This window comes from Cavia porcellus, unplaced genomic scaffold (assembly GCF_034190915.1).
Source record: "Cavia porcellus strain 051 isolate PalLab524CR breed Dunkin Hartley unplaced genomic scaffold, mCavPor4.1 scaffold_12, whole genome shotgun sequence".
Taxonomy (NCBI): domain Eukaryota; kingdom Metazoa; phylum Chordata; class Mammalia; order Rodentia; family Caviidae; genus Cavia; species Cavia porcellus.
In genome coordinates, this window is record NW_026947495.1 from 65112277 (window position 1) to 65127244 (window position 14968).

The 14968-nt window shown below is 40.0% G+C and overlaps 1 protein-coding gene across 1 annotated transcript in view; it reads right to left on the reverse strand.

The window, feature by feature from the left end:
• Positions 1-12019, reverse strand: part of Pde11a (phosphodiesterase 11A) — a 386279-nt gene extending 374260 nt beyond the window's left edge. The window contains exon 1 of the mRNA XM_063259356.1: positions 10466-12019. Coding sequence (XP_063115426.1) covers positions 10466-11377 — 912 coding nt within the window. The 5' untranslated portion in view covers positions 11378-12019. The remainder of the gene's footprint in view (positions 1-10465) is intronic.
• Positions 12020-14968: the final 2949 nt, after the last annotated feature.

Sequence of the window (14968 nt, forward strand, 5' to 3'; positions counted from 1 at the left end):
AGCGATCCCTAGTGGTTAGTACCTGGTCCTTCAATAGGGAAGAGGGATATTGGTTTGGCATGCAAACCACTTGACAGAGGACTGGTTGGGGGTGTGGGTTCCGAATTTGGGAGTGTATATATCAAAGGTATCTTTAAAGGGAATTCTTTTCTCTCTCTACCTTGGGAGAGATACTCTCTCCAGAATACACTAATGTCAAAACATGAAGAATACAGAAAACAAGAGAATAGTCAACAGAAGTACCACCACTTTTTAGATCAAAAATTCCTTTGCATGTGTAAGGTCCTTTCCACAGTCAGCCTCCATAAACCGTGGAATGTGCATTTTAAATCATTAATAGTGACTCTTGCATTTCTTATTTCATTCTTTTGAAAGTGCTTTTCTGTTATCTCAAGAAAATGTAATGACTAGATCTGATGATCTGATCCTTACAAAACACTGTAAGATATACATATCCTAACATATTATCACTTTTCTAGCTGAAAAAAAAGGAAAGCTGAACAGAACAAAAACCAAGATTCACAATTCCAAACCTAGCGTATACTTTATTACATTGTGATTTATTTTACAGCAACATGATTAGTAAAGAGTTCAATGTTCAAACAAATTAATTTAATTAGGTTGTGCAGAAGAAAGGTTTCATATACTGAACCAAAGTTATCTCTTTCTCCTATGTGTGTTTGGCCTAGACTACTACCTCTGCAATTTCTTTGGGGCTATAGAATATCAAAAATGAATAGCAGTAGCTGGGCATAATGGCACAAGGCTGTAATCCCAGCACTCCAGAGGCTGAGGCAAGAGGATCAATGTGGGTTCAAGGCCAGCATATACTAAGCAGTGGGTTCAAGACCAGCCTGAATTTTTTTGAACTACATAGTGAGATCATGTCTCAAAAAATAAAAAATAAATAACATTGCCTGGTTCGGGCATGTATTTGAGGCTAGGCTTGGCTACATATTAAGTTGAAGGCCAGCCTGAACTACAGAGTGAGATCCCGTCTCAAAAACAAAACAAAACAGAAAAAAAAGAATAAATAGAATTACTTTGAAAGAATAAGGCAAATATTATTATCACAGTTCTGAACTGTTTTTGATAAGTTTAGATTGCCATGCTCCAAATACTGATGCAAGTCGAACAAGCCTAATCCTATTTGACATGGTCACCACACACCCAAATTACTAGAGAACTAATAATAAACACAACTGTGCTGGATATTCTTAGTTTGCTCTGCTAATGCACTTACCAACTTTTGCGCCATATTCGGTGCCAGGAAGCTGACTCCTAGAAGTGGCATTGAGAAGAGGTGGAGGTAATGTTTCCTCGGCAGCTCCCACTCTTCCAGGTCCTAGCCAGGTCACAGTTTTCCTGTAGCTGAGTTCTTCTCCCCAGGCCACACCTCAGTAGGCAGACCCTTTCCTACAGATGTTGTGTTCTCTCTCTCTCTCTCTCTCAGTCTCTCTCTCTCTCTCAGTCTCTCTCTCTCTCTCTCTCTCTCTCTCTCTCTCTCTCTCTCTCTCTCCTACACACACCTCTCTGTCTCTTTCTCTCTCAGTCTGTCTGTCTCTCTCATTCTGATAGTTACATCTTCCTCTTCAAATCTAGGGATGACAGTTCAAGAAGAGATGTACCAACCAGCTCAATTTATTGATAACTATAACAAGAAACGATAGCTTTCCCTTGGTGATGGCCCCAAATGACTAATAACTATGACTTGAAAAAGAGTATATTATAAACACAACCATGTTAAAAGTTTGAATTTTTGTAAGATTTTTTTGAGAATATATGAAGCATGAAATTTGCAATCAATAAATTTGAAAGTGCAATGTTCCTGAAAAATAATTATAAATTTGATCAATACAATCTCCCACTTCCACAAGGATTTGCACAGAAACAAATAACATCTTCCAGGTCTTATGCTATATAGCATGTTTTATCTTCAAGAAAATGTACTCTCTGAATGAGCTAAGCATGAAAAGCTACAAAATTCAACTAATCGGATCAGCCATCTCCATCTTACACTCTTCTTAGAACTTCGCAGAAAGAAGGGTGTTGGTAGTTATTAGTATTTGCTAGGGTCAGTCTGCTCTCTCTATAAGAGAATAGAATTCTACACTGAATAAGATAAAAGAAAAAAATAAACAACCTCTCTCCAAAACATGGAAAAAGTTATGGATACAGGACTTGATTAACAGAGACAAGCAGTTTAGATAGTTCCCAGTTTTCTGGGCTTCATAAGCCCTATCTTTAAAAAAAACTTGAAAATGAGGACTAAAGAATTAAAATATGTATTTCAGAGAATGAATTTCCCAATTATTATCAGTCTTACCAAATCTAGGTGGATTTGCTCAACGTTAACCCAGTGTCTACTGCAGCCCTCCCCTTGACCTCAGCTCCATCATAATTAAATTATATGCCATTTTTAATGCCTAAATAGGCTTTTGTAACTCAGCAATCTGCATCCTTTTCCAGGGACTACTTTTGATGATCTTTGTCCATGAAAGCCCTACTGTGCAATCTCATGATATAAGAATGAAAAACTGATCACTTATTCTTGAGAAGAGATGGAAAACTAAAGAAAAATTATACATTAAATTTTATTTAAGGGTACATTGTGCTATAGTGATATATTCATATTTGTTATATATTAACTAATACTATAGTATAGTTAGTTACTAATAAATGAGTATAAGACCATGCATGAAGTGTGATCAAAGAATATGGTGAATGTTTAAAATTTTTAAATTTATTACAGGAAAAGATACATTGGCATCAGTTCTCAAGATACTTGCCTTTGCTTCAAACATACTTAGTCTAGCCACTTTCTGACGCAGTCCTGGAAGTCCTCCTTGTTATAATTCTTTAGTTGTGCTGTTGTAGCTGCCTTGTTTTCCCTACTCCATTCAAAAACGTTTATCTTTCATGATCATTTTGACTTTAGGGAAAGCAGAAGTCACCCAGTGTCAGGTCCAGTGACAGGTGAATGACATCACATTGTAACATTTTTACAAGACTCGTTTTCTATTGGATGCCACTTGGATTGTTCTCTTACTAATCACACCTCATAAGGATACTCATTGAAGAGGACTTCCAGAACTGCTTCAAAAAGTGGCAAGAACAACAGGATAAGTGTGTTTGAGGGTTATTTTAGGGGGATTAGTAATGATGTATGTTCTAAAGTAATATATTGTTTTATTTGAGCATTCACTGTATATTTTAATCATCCTGTATTAAGTCGTACATAGGATCTACTGCAGAGTAAGTGAAGTGCAGAAGTCATGATTTAGATCTCAAAAAGTTCAAGTTTAAGGGATCATTTAAGATAAATATTCAAACAGTTATACTTCTAAGAAAGTAGAACAGGTATTTTAAAGTGTCACAGAAGTTCAAAGGAAAGCAAAATGATGTGCAGTTTAGGTGGGACAGGGTAGGAATTAGCAACAGTTTCTTGCAGATGAAACTTTAAAAGGTAAGAAGGTTTAGACATTCAGAGAAAAGGAGAAAGCAAAGGGATAGGCATGAATGTGCATTCAGTAGTTAATGGTGCAGAGAGGCATCCCCAGGAGCGGCTGGCTATGAAATTTGCAGGATACGGGCCTCAATTTGCATCTCAGATCCCTTCCTCACCTCCTGAATCACTTTGAGAAAATTACTTACCTGCCAAACTCAGTCTCCTCTTCTGCAAAATAAGGATTGTTGAGAGGATCAAATGAAAATGCTTGCTAATCAACTAATGCCTGGCTCACAGTTAGTACCCCAAGAAATGGCGATACTGTTAATTTAGACCAGAGCTTCCCGTTTACATTGTTTAAAATGTAATTTATTCATTCTTTCACTCAGGTGAAAAAGATTCCTTGTCCGAAATTTGCACTAGCATAACAATATATTTTGGATAGGAATCACAATTTACCATTAATATGTGAAACGACTGTTTAGTTGAAACCAAACAATTAATGAGAAAGCCTTGGACCAGAGATATAGCTCAGTGGCGTAGCACCTGCCCGGCAAACTTGAGGTCATGAGTTTGATCCTTGGTACCAAAAGAATTAAAATTTAAATTAAAATTTAATTTTAAAAAATTAAAGTCTAAGAATTATAGAAAAAAATATATATATATGTTTTTTGGTACTGGGAATCAAACTCATGTCCATGTGCTTGCCAGGCTGGCACTTATGCTGCTGAGCTAAATCCCCAGCCAGAAGGTACATTTTTAATGTCAGGAAAGTCTGTATTTTAATTCTAAAAATAAATAAATTTAGCCTTAATTTCTATAAATGACCACTAACCAAAGTTTCTCCTAAAATATTAGAAACCAAACCCACTCTCCTATGATTAAACTGCCTTATTATTCAAATTCCACTAACCAAAAGAATGTGGTTACATTGCAAATATTACTCTTAAAATAAGTGACGAAAGTATCACCTCAAGGATTTATTTTCCCACAAAAAAACTCAAAGTTGTTTCAGAGGAAAACTTCATATGCCTCCTCCACACTATATTAAACATGAAATGAAGTATCCAAATTAAGCCTGCCTTGTAAATAAACAGGTGACCCAAACCTCATGAACCAAAATATATCAGTCAGATTAGTTAACATTTAGTCTTTGGGCTAAGGAAAAATTAACCTTATATTACCTTTCCAGGATTTTGGAGAAACTGTACTTTTCTGTAATCTAGCCTCATTTACAAAGTGGCAAATACAATTCATGATTGTTTTTAATCATGAGCAACTGTCTGTCAGGAAGAGAGGCTAAAATAGCAAATGTTTCCTGCTGCAACCACAAAATCATTTCTGCCTCTGGACTAGTAAACTTGTTCATGGGATTCAGGGAATTGTTTTAACATTGTATGCAAAGCTGAAATAAGATTTCATGAAACTTCTTTGTAAACTAGGTTTAAAGTGAGGTCAACGTCTACCTGTTAAGCAGATCTCTGCAACTGAATCATAGAATAATGGAACACATCCATCAGCACTACCTCATTTGGGATGGAAATACTTTTGTTGTATTGTCAATATATCTAAAAGCAATTCCTTCAGATGCCAACACCTTTAATGTATTTACCTCAATGGTGATTATTCTAAAATGATATCATACTACTATAGTATTAGTTAATATATAATAAATATGAATATATCACTATAGCACAATGTACCCTTAAATAAAATTTAATGTATAATTTTTCTTTAGTTTTCCATCTCTTCTCAAGAATAAGTGATCAGTTTTTCATTCTTATATCATGAGATTGCACAGTAGGGCTTTCATGGACAAAGATCATCCAAAAGATCATCAAAAGTAGTCCCTGGAAAAGGATGCAGATTGCTGAGTTACAAAAGTCTATTCAGGCATTAAAAATGGCATATAATTTAATTAGGATAGAGCTGAGGTCAAGGGGGAAGGCTACAGTAGACACTGGGCTAACGTTGAACAAACCCACCCTAGATTTAGTAAGACTGATAATCTGGACCAGGGACAGCTTCATGAGCATGTGACCAGGGCAGCTGGTGGGTGAAGGGGTTACCTGAAGATTAATGTAGCCTTGTGTGATATTCTTAAAATTCTGTGTTTGAATTTGTGTTTTGAAGGTTAAGTGCAATGGAACAATGGAGTGTGAGGCTAGAGCCTAAAGCCTTGACTGACATTCAATCTCCCCTTCTATTCTGTGCCCAAGACTGGTTCTTGAGGACCTGCTCATCTTCCTGTAGGGGTCTAGGCCTCACAAGCCTCCCCGCTTACTCTTCCTGTGAGATCAGGACAGCAACCAATCACATCTGTTAGAGGGGGCACACCCCATGGATGCCATTGCCTTTTGCTCCGGTATGGGGCCCAAGTGGAGTTATGGGGAATCAAGGATATGCTCCACACCATCTGGCTGGTGCATGATTGTGATCATCTCCATTCAAAGACAGGCAGCACCAGGGCACATTCAACTCATGACAGGTCATTCCACCACTCAAATGAAGACACCAAAAATTTCCCAATCGTAATTGCTTGATATTTCCAGTCTGGACATTGCTATTGTTTAGAAAGAAGGTTTTCAAAAGGGTAGACTGACTTCTTTACAGCCAGCTGGAGCCTCCTTTTGTCACCTCATGCCCATTCCCAATACTGCTACTTTAATTCAATTGTTCATTATGACATCATATTAGACTTCTAATTATTTTTGCAGCTCTTCCCTGTTCAATCCACTGAGCAATCATCACCAAATTACCCAAAACACCACTGTGATCTGTAAAGATGTCTTTAAGGACTTCTGTGGCCTACGGTTAGCAAACTCTTCAGGCAAGTGGTCTTTTTTGTACTGCTGCTTTAATTTATACATCAAATTAAAGCACTCACTGTCTCCTCTACATATCTTATACTTGTTCATCACTTTGTCTCTACTAAAGCCGTTTTTGCAGTGTCTGGTTCACTTCTCCTTACTGTACAACCATCTCAAATTGGGAATTTTAACTCTTCTTACAGCTTGAATGGTACCTCTTCTATGAAGTCTTCTATCATAAGCAAAGTCACATAATGAATCCACTCCAAGAGAAATATCATTTAGCTTTGCCATTTAAATACAGATTGATAGTAGCTGTCTATGCAGAGCACATTGCCCTTGACTGTAAGCACTGGGAGGACAAGAAGCATGCCTTTCCATCTCTGTACCCACCCAAAAGCTCCCCACTGGGGGCACTGGATATAACGGGCTCTCAGTGCCTCTCTGCTGAGTCTGGTGAACAAATGAATCTGTTGTATAAACAGATCAGATCTTCTGAAAGCACACCTGGAATTCTTTTGCGTCATAGCTTTTTTCCTTTCCACTCACATAACAAAACATTCTGTTGCTTTTCAGACACAACTCCATCAAACACCTGTATCATCATTATCAACACTAACACAAATTCAACTCACACTTTTATTAATGTTTAAAGTATTATATTCTGAATGTTTAGAATATTTTCAAAGAGAACACCTGTTACTTGAGTGCTCTTATTTTCAACCTCTTGAGGGCAATTTATTCATTACAATATTAAAGTGAGCTGTTTAATAACTTACAACTCAGGGAGAAAATATAAATTATAGCCACTATCATCAGACTGCATACCTAAAATTAATTTGTTTTTCCACTTGCAATTCTTTATTAATCTCCTTATTTCAAGTCCCTTTTAGGACTAATTAAGAAAAATAATGCAAAATAATGAAATAAACAGAGGGGAGTTCTTGCTGCTGAAGTTTTATTCAACTTCAGTACTTCATTAAATATGCTCCCCTTGGCTCAGAATGCATGTGTATCATCACAGTTTCTTCAGTGTCTGCAATGCCTTTTTCCTCATGCTATGAATGTTTGGTTCCTTCTTTCACAAGCCTTGCCTGTCTATCCACTTGTGTAGCACATCCAGTCACATCCTCTCACCATTTTCCTCCTAAAGATGGTCAATAAATATCAAGAACAAGACCATTAATCTAGCAAATGATTAAAATTTTAAAAACTATGTGTGGTAAAAATTTCTTCTCCTGAAATAAAAAAAGTACACAAGCTGAATCAAAGCAGGAACATCTCAAGGCCAGACTGGGCTACAAAGTGAGTTCAAGGTCAGTATGAAATATATAGAGATCTTATCTCAGAAAAAAAAACACTAAAAGAAGATCTTCAAGATGTATTGTATTAGTTTATAAGAAGTTATTTAATTTTTACATAAAATGTTTTATATATATATTACATATGAATGAAACTGCATTATAATTAAAACATGCAATTGGAAGGTTGTTGGATTCCATTATGAGAAATCTTTAAGAGCAGGAAATGGAAAGGACAGGAAGAGCGTTAGAACTGGCGAAAGATACAAAATTAACACAACTCTAGAAAGTTTATGATGCATGAATTAGTAAAATAGTGCAGAACTTTTGAGAGACTACGTTGAGAGTTAGTAGCTACATTTAGCAAAATCATAAGTACAGAGTAGAAGATTACCTATTTTGATATTCCTAGAAGTAAAGTTAGTTGTAAAATACTCAGAAGCAGAGCATGGCTCAGGGAAAGATTAGGCTGGTCAGAATGTACTGAGTTCTCATTATTCTCAGATGAGTAGAAAAATTTCAAATGAAATAAAGAGAAAAGTACTAGCAAACTATCACCACAAACTGCTACCATTTCTTGAGTAATTGCACCATGCCAGGTATTGTTTCAGGAGCTTTGATGAAGTATTTCATTTTATTTTCTCAATAAGCCTTGCCAAGTAGGTGTTATTATTTTCATTTTGTTGATGGGAAAATTGAGACTTTGGGAGATAAACAATTTTCCCTAGGTCACAACAATGATGACAATAGTCTAGTAAAATAAAGAAAAGAGCAGTTTTATTGAAGAACAGTACCATAAATTAAGAAAAACACCACCAAATTAAAATTGTACAAATACACCATAAAAGCAAAGTGATCCAAGATCCTAAACCGTAAATTCCCCTTCTTGCCTTTCGTTAGCCCTCCAACAACCAGGTCTTACTTATGGCTACCATACTACACTCTTTCCCAATGTCAAAGTCCAAATATTAAACAGCAAGTTTGCTTTACAGAGTCTGTCTGCACAGTAAGGGCAGAGCTCACACAAAGCAACAGCTGCTGGAAAGCTGATTTTCATTGCCTGTGATAACACCCACAGCCACAATGCTAGGCAGCAGGAAGACAAGTTAACTGCTGAAGAGATCAAGAACTATGCTCTTGGAAAAAGGGCAGTATATTAATAGCATTAAAAAAACATGTGGGGTTAAGAGAGGACAATTAGAAACAAAAACTATAGAAATAAGAGAAAATTGGAAATGTCCTAGAAAAGTAAACACAATAAAGAGGAAAGACTGCACCTCCAAGCTTTAATAAGCATCATCCAACTAGAAATGAATTCTTTTAGTCCAACCACACAATAAGGATAAGGAAATACTGTAATAGGAAAAATATTAGTAATGCATTACCAATATTTTATAGAATCTTCAACATATCAATTAGTATTTCTTATTCTATTTCTTCTGATGGGTTTCCCAAGATTGTAGAGAAATAGACACTTGTTGAAAATCTTTAATTGGTTATCGGACCTAAGCCTAAAATATCTCCAGGAAGGAAAAATGAATAATGCACCTACTGTATAACAAAAGGACTACAAAAATAGTATTTTGACAGGTATCCCTTAGTATTTAAAGGAGTAAGTTGACAGATAGCTTACAAAAATGACATTTTTAAACTACAGTCAGTTTTCTATGTAAAATTGTAAAGTTTCAGACAAAATTGAGAAATTTTCACATTTAATGTTCCTGTCAACCACTTTTGCTATTCTGAACAACAGCAACCAAACTTTTACAAGGCAAATACCACTCTAAAACTACTGGAAGCAGTAGTCTTTATGATTTTTTTTTTTTTTTTTTTGTCTTTTTCCTTTTTATCGGTACCGGGGATCGAACTCATGACTGCCTGCTTCCAAGGCAGGTGCTTATGCCGCTGAGCTAAACCTCCAGCCCCAGTAGTCTTTAATTACTACAAAACATTGATAATCACGGATAAGAACTTTTAAAATCTTACGAACTCTGAAGAAGTCTCATAGAAAGTGACAGCTTCAACGTGTGTAGGAAATAATACTAAAGAAATTAAAATTAACTGGATTTCAGGTCCAGCATCTGACAAGTAGTTCAAATCACTGTGAAAATGAAAGGTTAGGAAAACTAGACAACTGCCTGTTGTTTTTTCTTTTCCATATCAAATGATTTTGTTTACCCTACTGATTGCCTCTGGAGCTGCTAAAACATGATCAATATTTCTGTTTATTTTATAAGCTAAAACTCTATTTGCTGAGCCCTGTTAAAAACTGGCTATAGAGAATGTTGTATGGAAGCCTAAGGATAACCAAGCCCTTCTGTTTGTCCCACTTCTCGAAACTCAACAACAGAAACAATTAAATAGATGCTAAAATGACACAAATGGGTTCGAAGTCTGTTCCTCTCTGACTTTGTTCTCTTTACCTCTTCTTTCCTACGTTGGACCTCATGGAAGTTTAAGCTAGAAAAAGAGATAAGGAAGTACTTAGGTATTCTCCCTTTCCAACCCTGAATTGGAGAATAAAAAAGCATTTTGGTCCTCTAAAAAATGAGAGATAACAAAATACTCAAATTTTCAGACTTAACACCGGAATTCTAGAGCAGACATGCTTCCCTAGCACTGTAAAATCATGAAATAAGATTCTTAATGGCAGAATACTTTGGGAGGGAAATGTGTGATGTTACTATATCATATATGCACTTCCCATAAGCCACCATCACCCCATACCAAAGATACTGTAACAGGTCTAACAAGTCTAAAAAGGCTAATCTCAAAGATGAAATTTAAATAGCAATATTATATTGTGAAGAGTCTAAATGAATGATGTTCCTGGATGCCAAGGGTAATGGAAGACTTGGCTCCCAAGCCAGAAGGCTTGGGGAAAACAGGACAATGCAAAGTCCTACCTGGTAGGCATCAGGAATGTTGACGGTTTCTCCATGCTCCCCGACATAGCCAATGATGCCTTTGCCCCAGGGGACCTGCACCTCATTTGAGTTCTCTGTGCTGCTGCATGGCAGCAGTGGGGTTCCTGCATGCACGTCGAAGAACTTAGAGACCAAGCTCTTCTTGCCAGCAGCTGCCCCTTCCACTAGGAAGAGAGAGCAGCGGTCAGCATCCACCATGAGACAGACAAAGATGAGGATCTTGTAGCTCAGGCTGGTGAGGTCAAGGTCATTGGAGATATCCTTGACCAGTTCCAGGAAGAACTGACGCTCATTGTGCTTTTTGAGGTGACACTTGTAGTCGATGGCTGGAGGGGGATACTGAGGCAGATTCACCCTTGATTCCAGCAGGGCACTGAGGATGTGAGCTGTGGTGGGGGGCAAAGAGCTGGCCTTCCGGAGAAGTGCCCTCCGCCGAACACTGCTCAGGGGCTCCTGGGCCCGGGAAGTCACCTGTTCATCGTAGGTCCTGTTCACATGGATGGCCTTGGAGCGAGCAAAACTCTTCCTCAGCTCTTTTTGAGAGGCTCTCCGCTGCAGGCTCCCATCGCCCCGGCAGCCACTGGCCCAGCTGGGACTCAAGGGAATCCCGCCACTGTCCCCACCGCCAGGAGTGGGTTGGCTGCTGGCAGAGCCATCTGCTCCGGTGCTGCCACCAACGCTGCTGCAGCCTCTGCCACTGCCAGAGGCCATGCCACCCGTGCCAGCTGGAGCAGGCCTGGAGCCCGGAGCACCCTGACCCTGACTGTGTCTCTGCAACCACTTCTCCACCATCTCCTGCTTCCCTTTGCGCATCAAGTAATCTTCAAACAACTCTGGGTGCCGGTCCAGGAAAGTTTCCACCTCCCCGAAGTCCAAGCCAAAGCTTGTCATGGTCCTGAGCACCGCTCTCCTGGGCTGTCTACCCTTGGAACAAACGTTTACCTGCCCCGAGGAGGAGGAGGACCAGGAGGAGGAGGAAGAGGAGGCCTCTAGCTGTTCATACACATGCTTCCCCGCCACAGCATCCCCAGCTCGGTGCCACCCCTCAGCCCCGCCTTCAGGTTGTTCCCAACGGTGGATCCCAGCCCGGGGAGCCGGGTCCTTCTGTGGCTTAGAGCGGCCGGCACCGACTCCACCCCCTCGGTCCTGCTACTTCTGCTCAGCTCAGGTGCCCGACGGGCCGCCGCCGCCACCGCTCCTTCGCGGAACCCGAGCTGCGGCTGCTCTCGCTTCTGCCTGCTGCCGCCGCCGCTCTGCCACCGCCGCCGTAACCAGTTGAGTGGACCACAGAGAGAGGGAGGTGGGGCAGGACACGCCCCGGAGAGCCGCAGCCCGCCGGGGGGAGCTGCGAGGAGGAAGCAGGCGCGGACGAGCCAAAGTCCACGGCCAGGATGCCAGGCTGTTCCGGGAAGAGTCTCTGGACCGCCAGAGGCTGCGCTGGGGACACAGCCCACTCTGGATTGGACTTGGATGAGAAGAAACACCTAATTCCTCCCCACTCAGTCCTTCCTTACCTCCCCAGTCCTCCCTTTCCTCGCCCCCTGAATCTTGAGCTTTTCACCAGGGCCCCTGGGGCCCATTAAGAGCCCTCGCTCACACGGAGAACTGTTGATGTTTTGCAAGGATCTGAACCCAGAAGCAGACTCCGCGGTAAAGAGGACTCTCAGAGACAAGCAGGCTTTTTTTTTCTGGGGTAAGACTGGGTTCTGCTGCTTCTCAGGATTCCTGGGACTGCCCAGTACTTCGTGGGTGTTCAGTAAATGTTAATGGAACTGCATTTCCCCGAAATTACCCAGTCAAGTTTCCTGTGACAGCGGCTCTTTAACCGAACTCACGGATGGGGCGGGTGGGCATATGCAAGGAGGATACAAAGCAGTGACTCGGTTTAGAATCCCTGCCTAGCAGGGCCTTAGAGCGCGTGGATGGGAGGGCCTCAGGGGACTTCCTTCTGGCCAGACCGGGACACCGGACAGTTCTCTTCCTTTCTTGAATTACTTGCCATCTCCTCTTCCTTTCTCCACTCAGTCTCACAGGGCCATTGATGCTTCCTTTATTCTCAATGTCCCAAGGCTTATGCACAAAGATCGCTCCTCTCTATAGGGGAGGCAGTTCTTTCTTCTGTCGTGGGGAATGCTTTAGATCTGGTCAATCAGACTGAAAATACCATAAGGTTTCCCTTGGACCTTTTCTAAACCTAATGACTAAACCAGGTGGTTAGCAGGAAAGAGAAGCACCTTGATGACACTTTCTTGAAGCCTAGGGGATTCCTCTTTTGCAGAAACACAAAAGCAGGTGAACAAGCTGGGATAGTAGGCCAACCTGGGATGTCCCACATGCAAAGAGCTGCAGAGGAGACAGGTCCAGACTTCCACAAGGCCTCCCTGCAGCTCCCCCACATACATGACTCCCACAGTGAATAAAACTTGCTCCCAGAAGACACCGCAGAGTCAGGCAGACAAGGTGCACTGAGAACTTGCTCTGAGTTGATCACTTTCTAGTAACATATCAATGTAATTTGTTCAACACCTTTTAAAGATGAGAAAACTCTGGGAAGTTGAATAATTTAACTCAAGGCACACAGTCAATCGGTCAGAGCTGGGATGCATATACTTTCAGTTTGGCTCCAAATGAGAGTCACTCAGCCCTGTTACTGGATTCTCCTTCATCCTTGTGCACCGTGTACTATCCGTACTGCAGGGACGAAGTTAAAATATACTCTGCACATCCCCCTGACAGGACAGGAAACCCAGAGGGAGAAAGACAGGCATTTGTTTAAAAATTTCAAATTTCTTGGCTTAATCAGCAAGGCAAAGGGCATGGCCTTGGCACTGGACACAAGTGTGAGTACAACAAAGATCTGCCCTCAAGGGGCTTACGCAATAGTGGGAAAACAGTCAGAAAATCAATGTACAGAATAAGAGAATATCAAGGATAAGTGCTATGAAGAAAACTAACCTTGGTAAAAGATTCGATATGGGGATGCGATGGAGGAAAAGCCTTTCTGAAGAGGGAACACCTGAGCAGAGATGTGATGGAAACGAGCAAATAGCTTTGTTGATAACTGGAACAAGAGAGTGCCAGGTAGAGGAAGCATGTACTAAAACTGTGAAATATGTTTGAACTATTTAAGAAATGGCAGGGAGATCGTCCAGGAGAAAGTGAATCAGGCATAGAATACTGGTAGTTGGGAGCTGATGACTAACAAGATGACCTGACCAATGATGGAGAATTAAAGGGAAAAATACTTAGCACAGTGTCCACCACAGAGAAGGGGCTCAGTGAGTGGTAGTTAACCTACTACTTTTGTTTTATTGTTATTATCCTAATATGATAATATGTGGAAACCTCAAGGCAGGGGGTCATATTTCTGGTCATGTGAGTGATCTACCAGTAAAGATAGTTAGTGGAATGCTGGAAGTGCCTCATAGGAACTGACAAGAACCTATTTTAGCTCCTTTTCCATTCTGTGTTCATTTGTAACATGTAACCAGCAATCAGCCATGATGGAAATGTTTGCACTGTGAAAATCAACAAATGCTCCAAGTCAAAATTTTTTTGTACTCATCTAGTTGTTAAACCATTAGGAGTATTCTGGAGAAAGAATCTAAATGTCCATCAATTAGTGGATAGAGTAAAATGTGACATATTCATATAGTGAAATACTGTTCAGTCATAAAAGAAAAAATACTGATACACACTACAACTTGGATATACCTTAAAAGCATTATGCAAAGTAAAGGAAGCCATTTTGTATGATATCATTTATACAAAATGTTCAGAATAAGAAAGTTCATGAGGCAGAAAATTGAGTACTCTCTGAATGAAATGCAAGCTGAATAGTGGGGTTCAGGGTTTTGTTTTTTGGGGGGAGAAGGTAATGGAAATAACCTAAAATTGTGGTGGTTAGTATGTTAAAGTTTAAGGACATATACATTTTAAATTAGTACACAGAAGGGTATGTAAATTATATCTCAATAAAGCTGTTGTAAACATCAACGAAACCATTTAGTAAACTAGTAAATGTACAACAGCCCTCTCATGCATGATGGCAAAAAAGCACTAAACAGCCTCAACAAAGGAAGAGAAATGGACCAGCGCTGGGTTGACTGGGAAGAGTTTTAAGAAAGAGATAGTTCCATGTACTCATTATACAAGCAATCGTTTAGTATTTACAATGTTCCAGGCTCTGAAGATAAAAGAAGACAAAGAACACCTCTGCTTTTGATGGAGCCCTTCTGTTGACAGCACCTAGAGAAGTGGGAGTAGAGCAGAATACTGGAAAGGATGGGGAAAGCAGTAAGAGATGTCTGGGAAATGAATTTGGCATTTGTGAGTTGTTTCTAATTGTCTGTAAGCTTTGTTCCCTGCTTGGCACTTAAGGTCATTAAGAAAGTTAGTGGCTGAGAAAGAGAGTAAGAATGTGACAGAAGATATTCCAGAATTTCTATTTCCCTTTCATTTTCAATCTGTACAACTGTATGT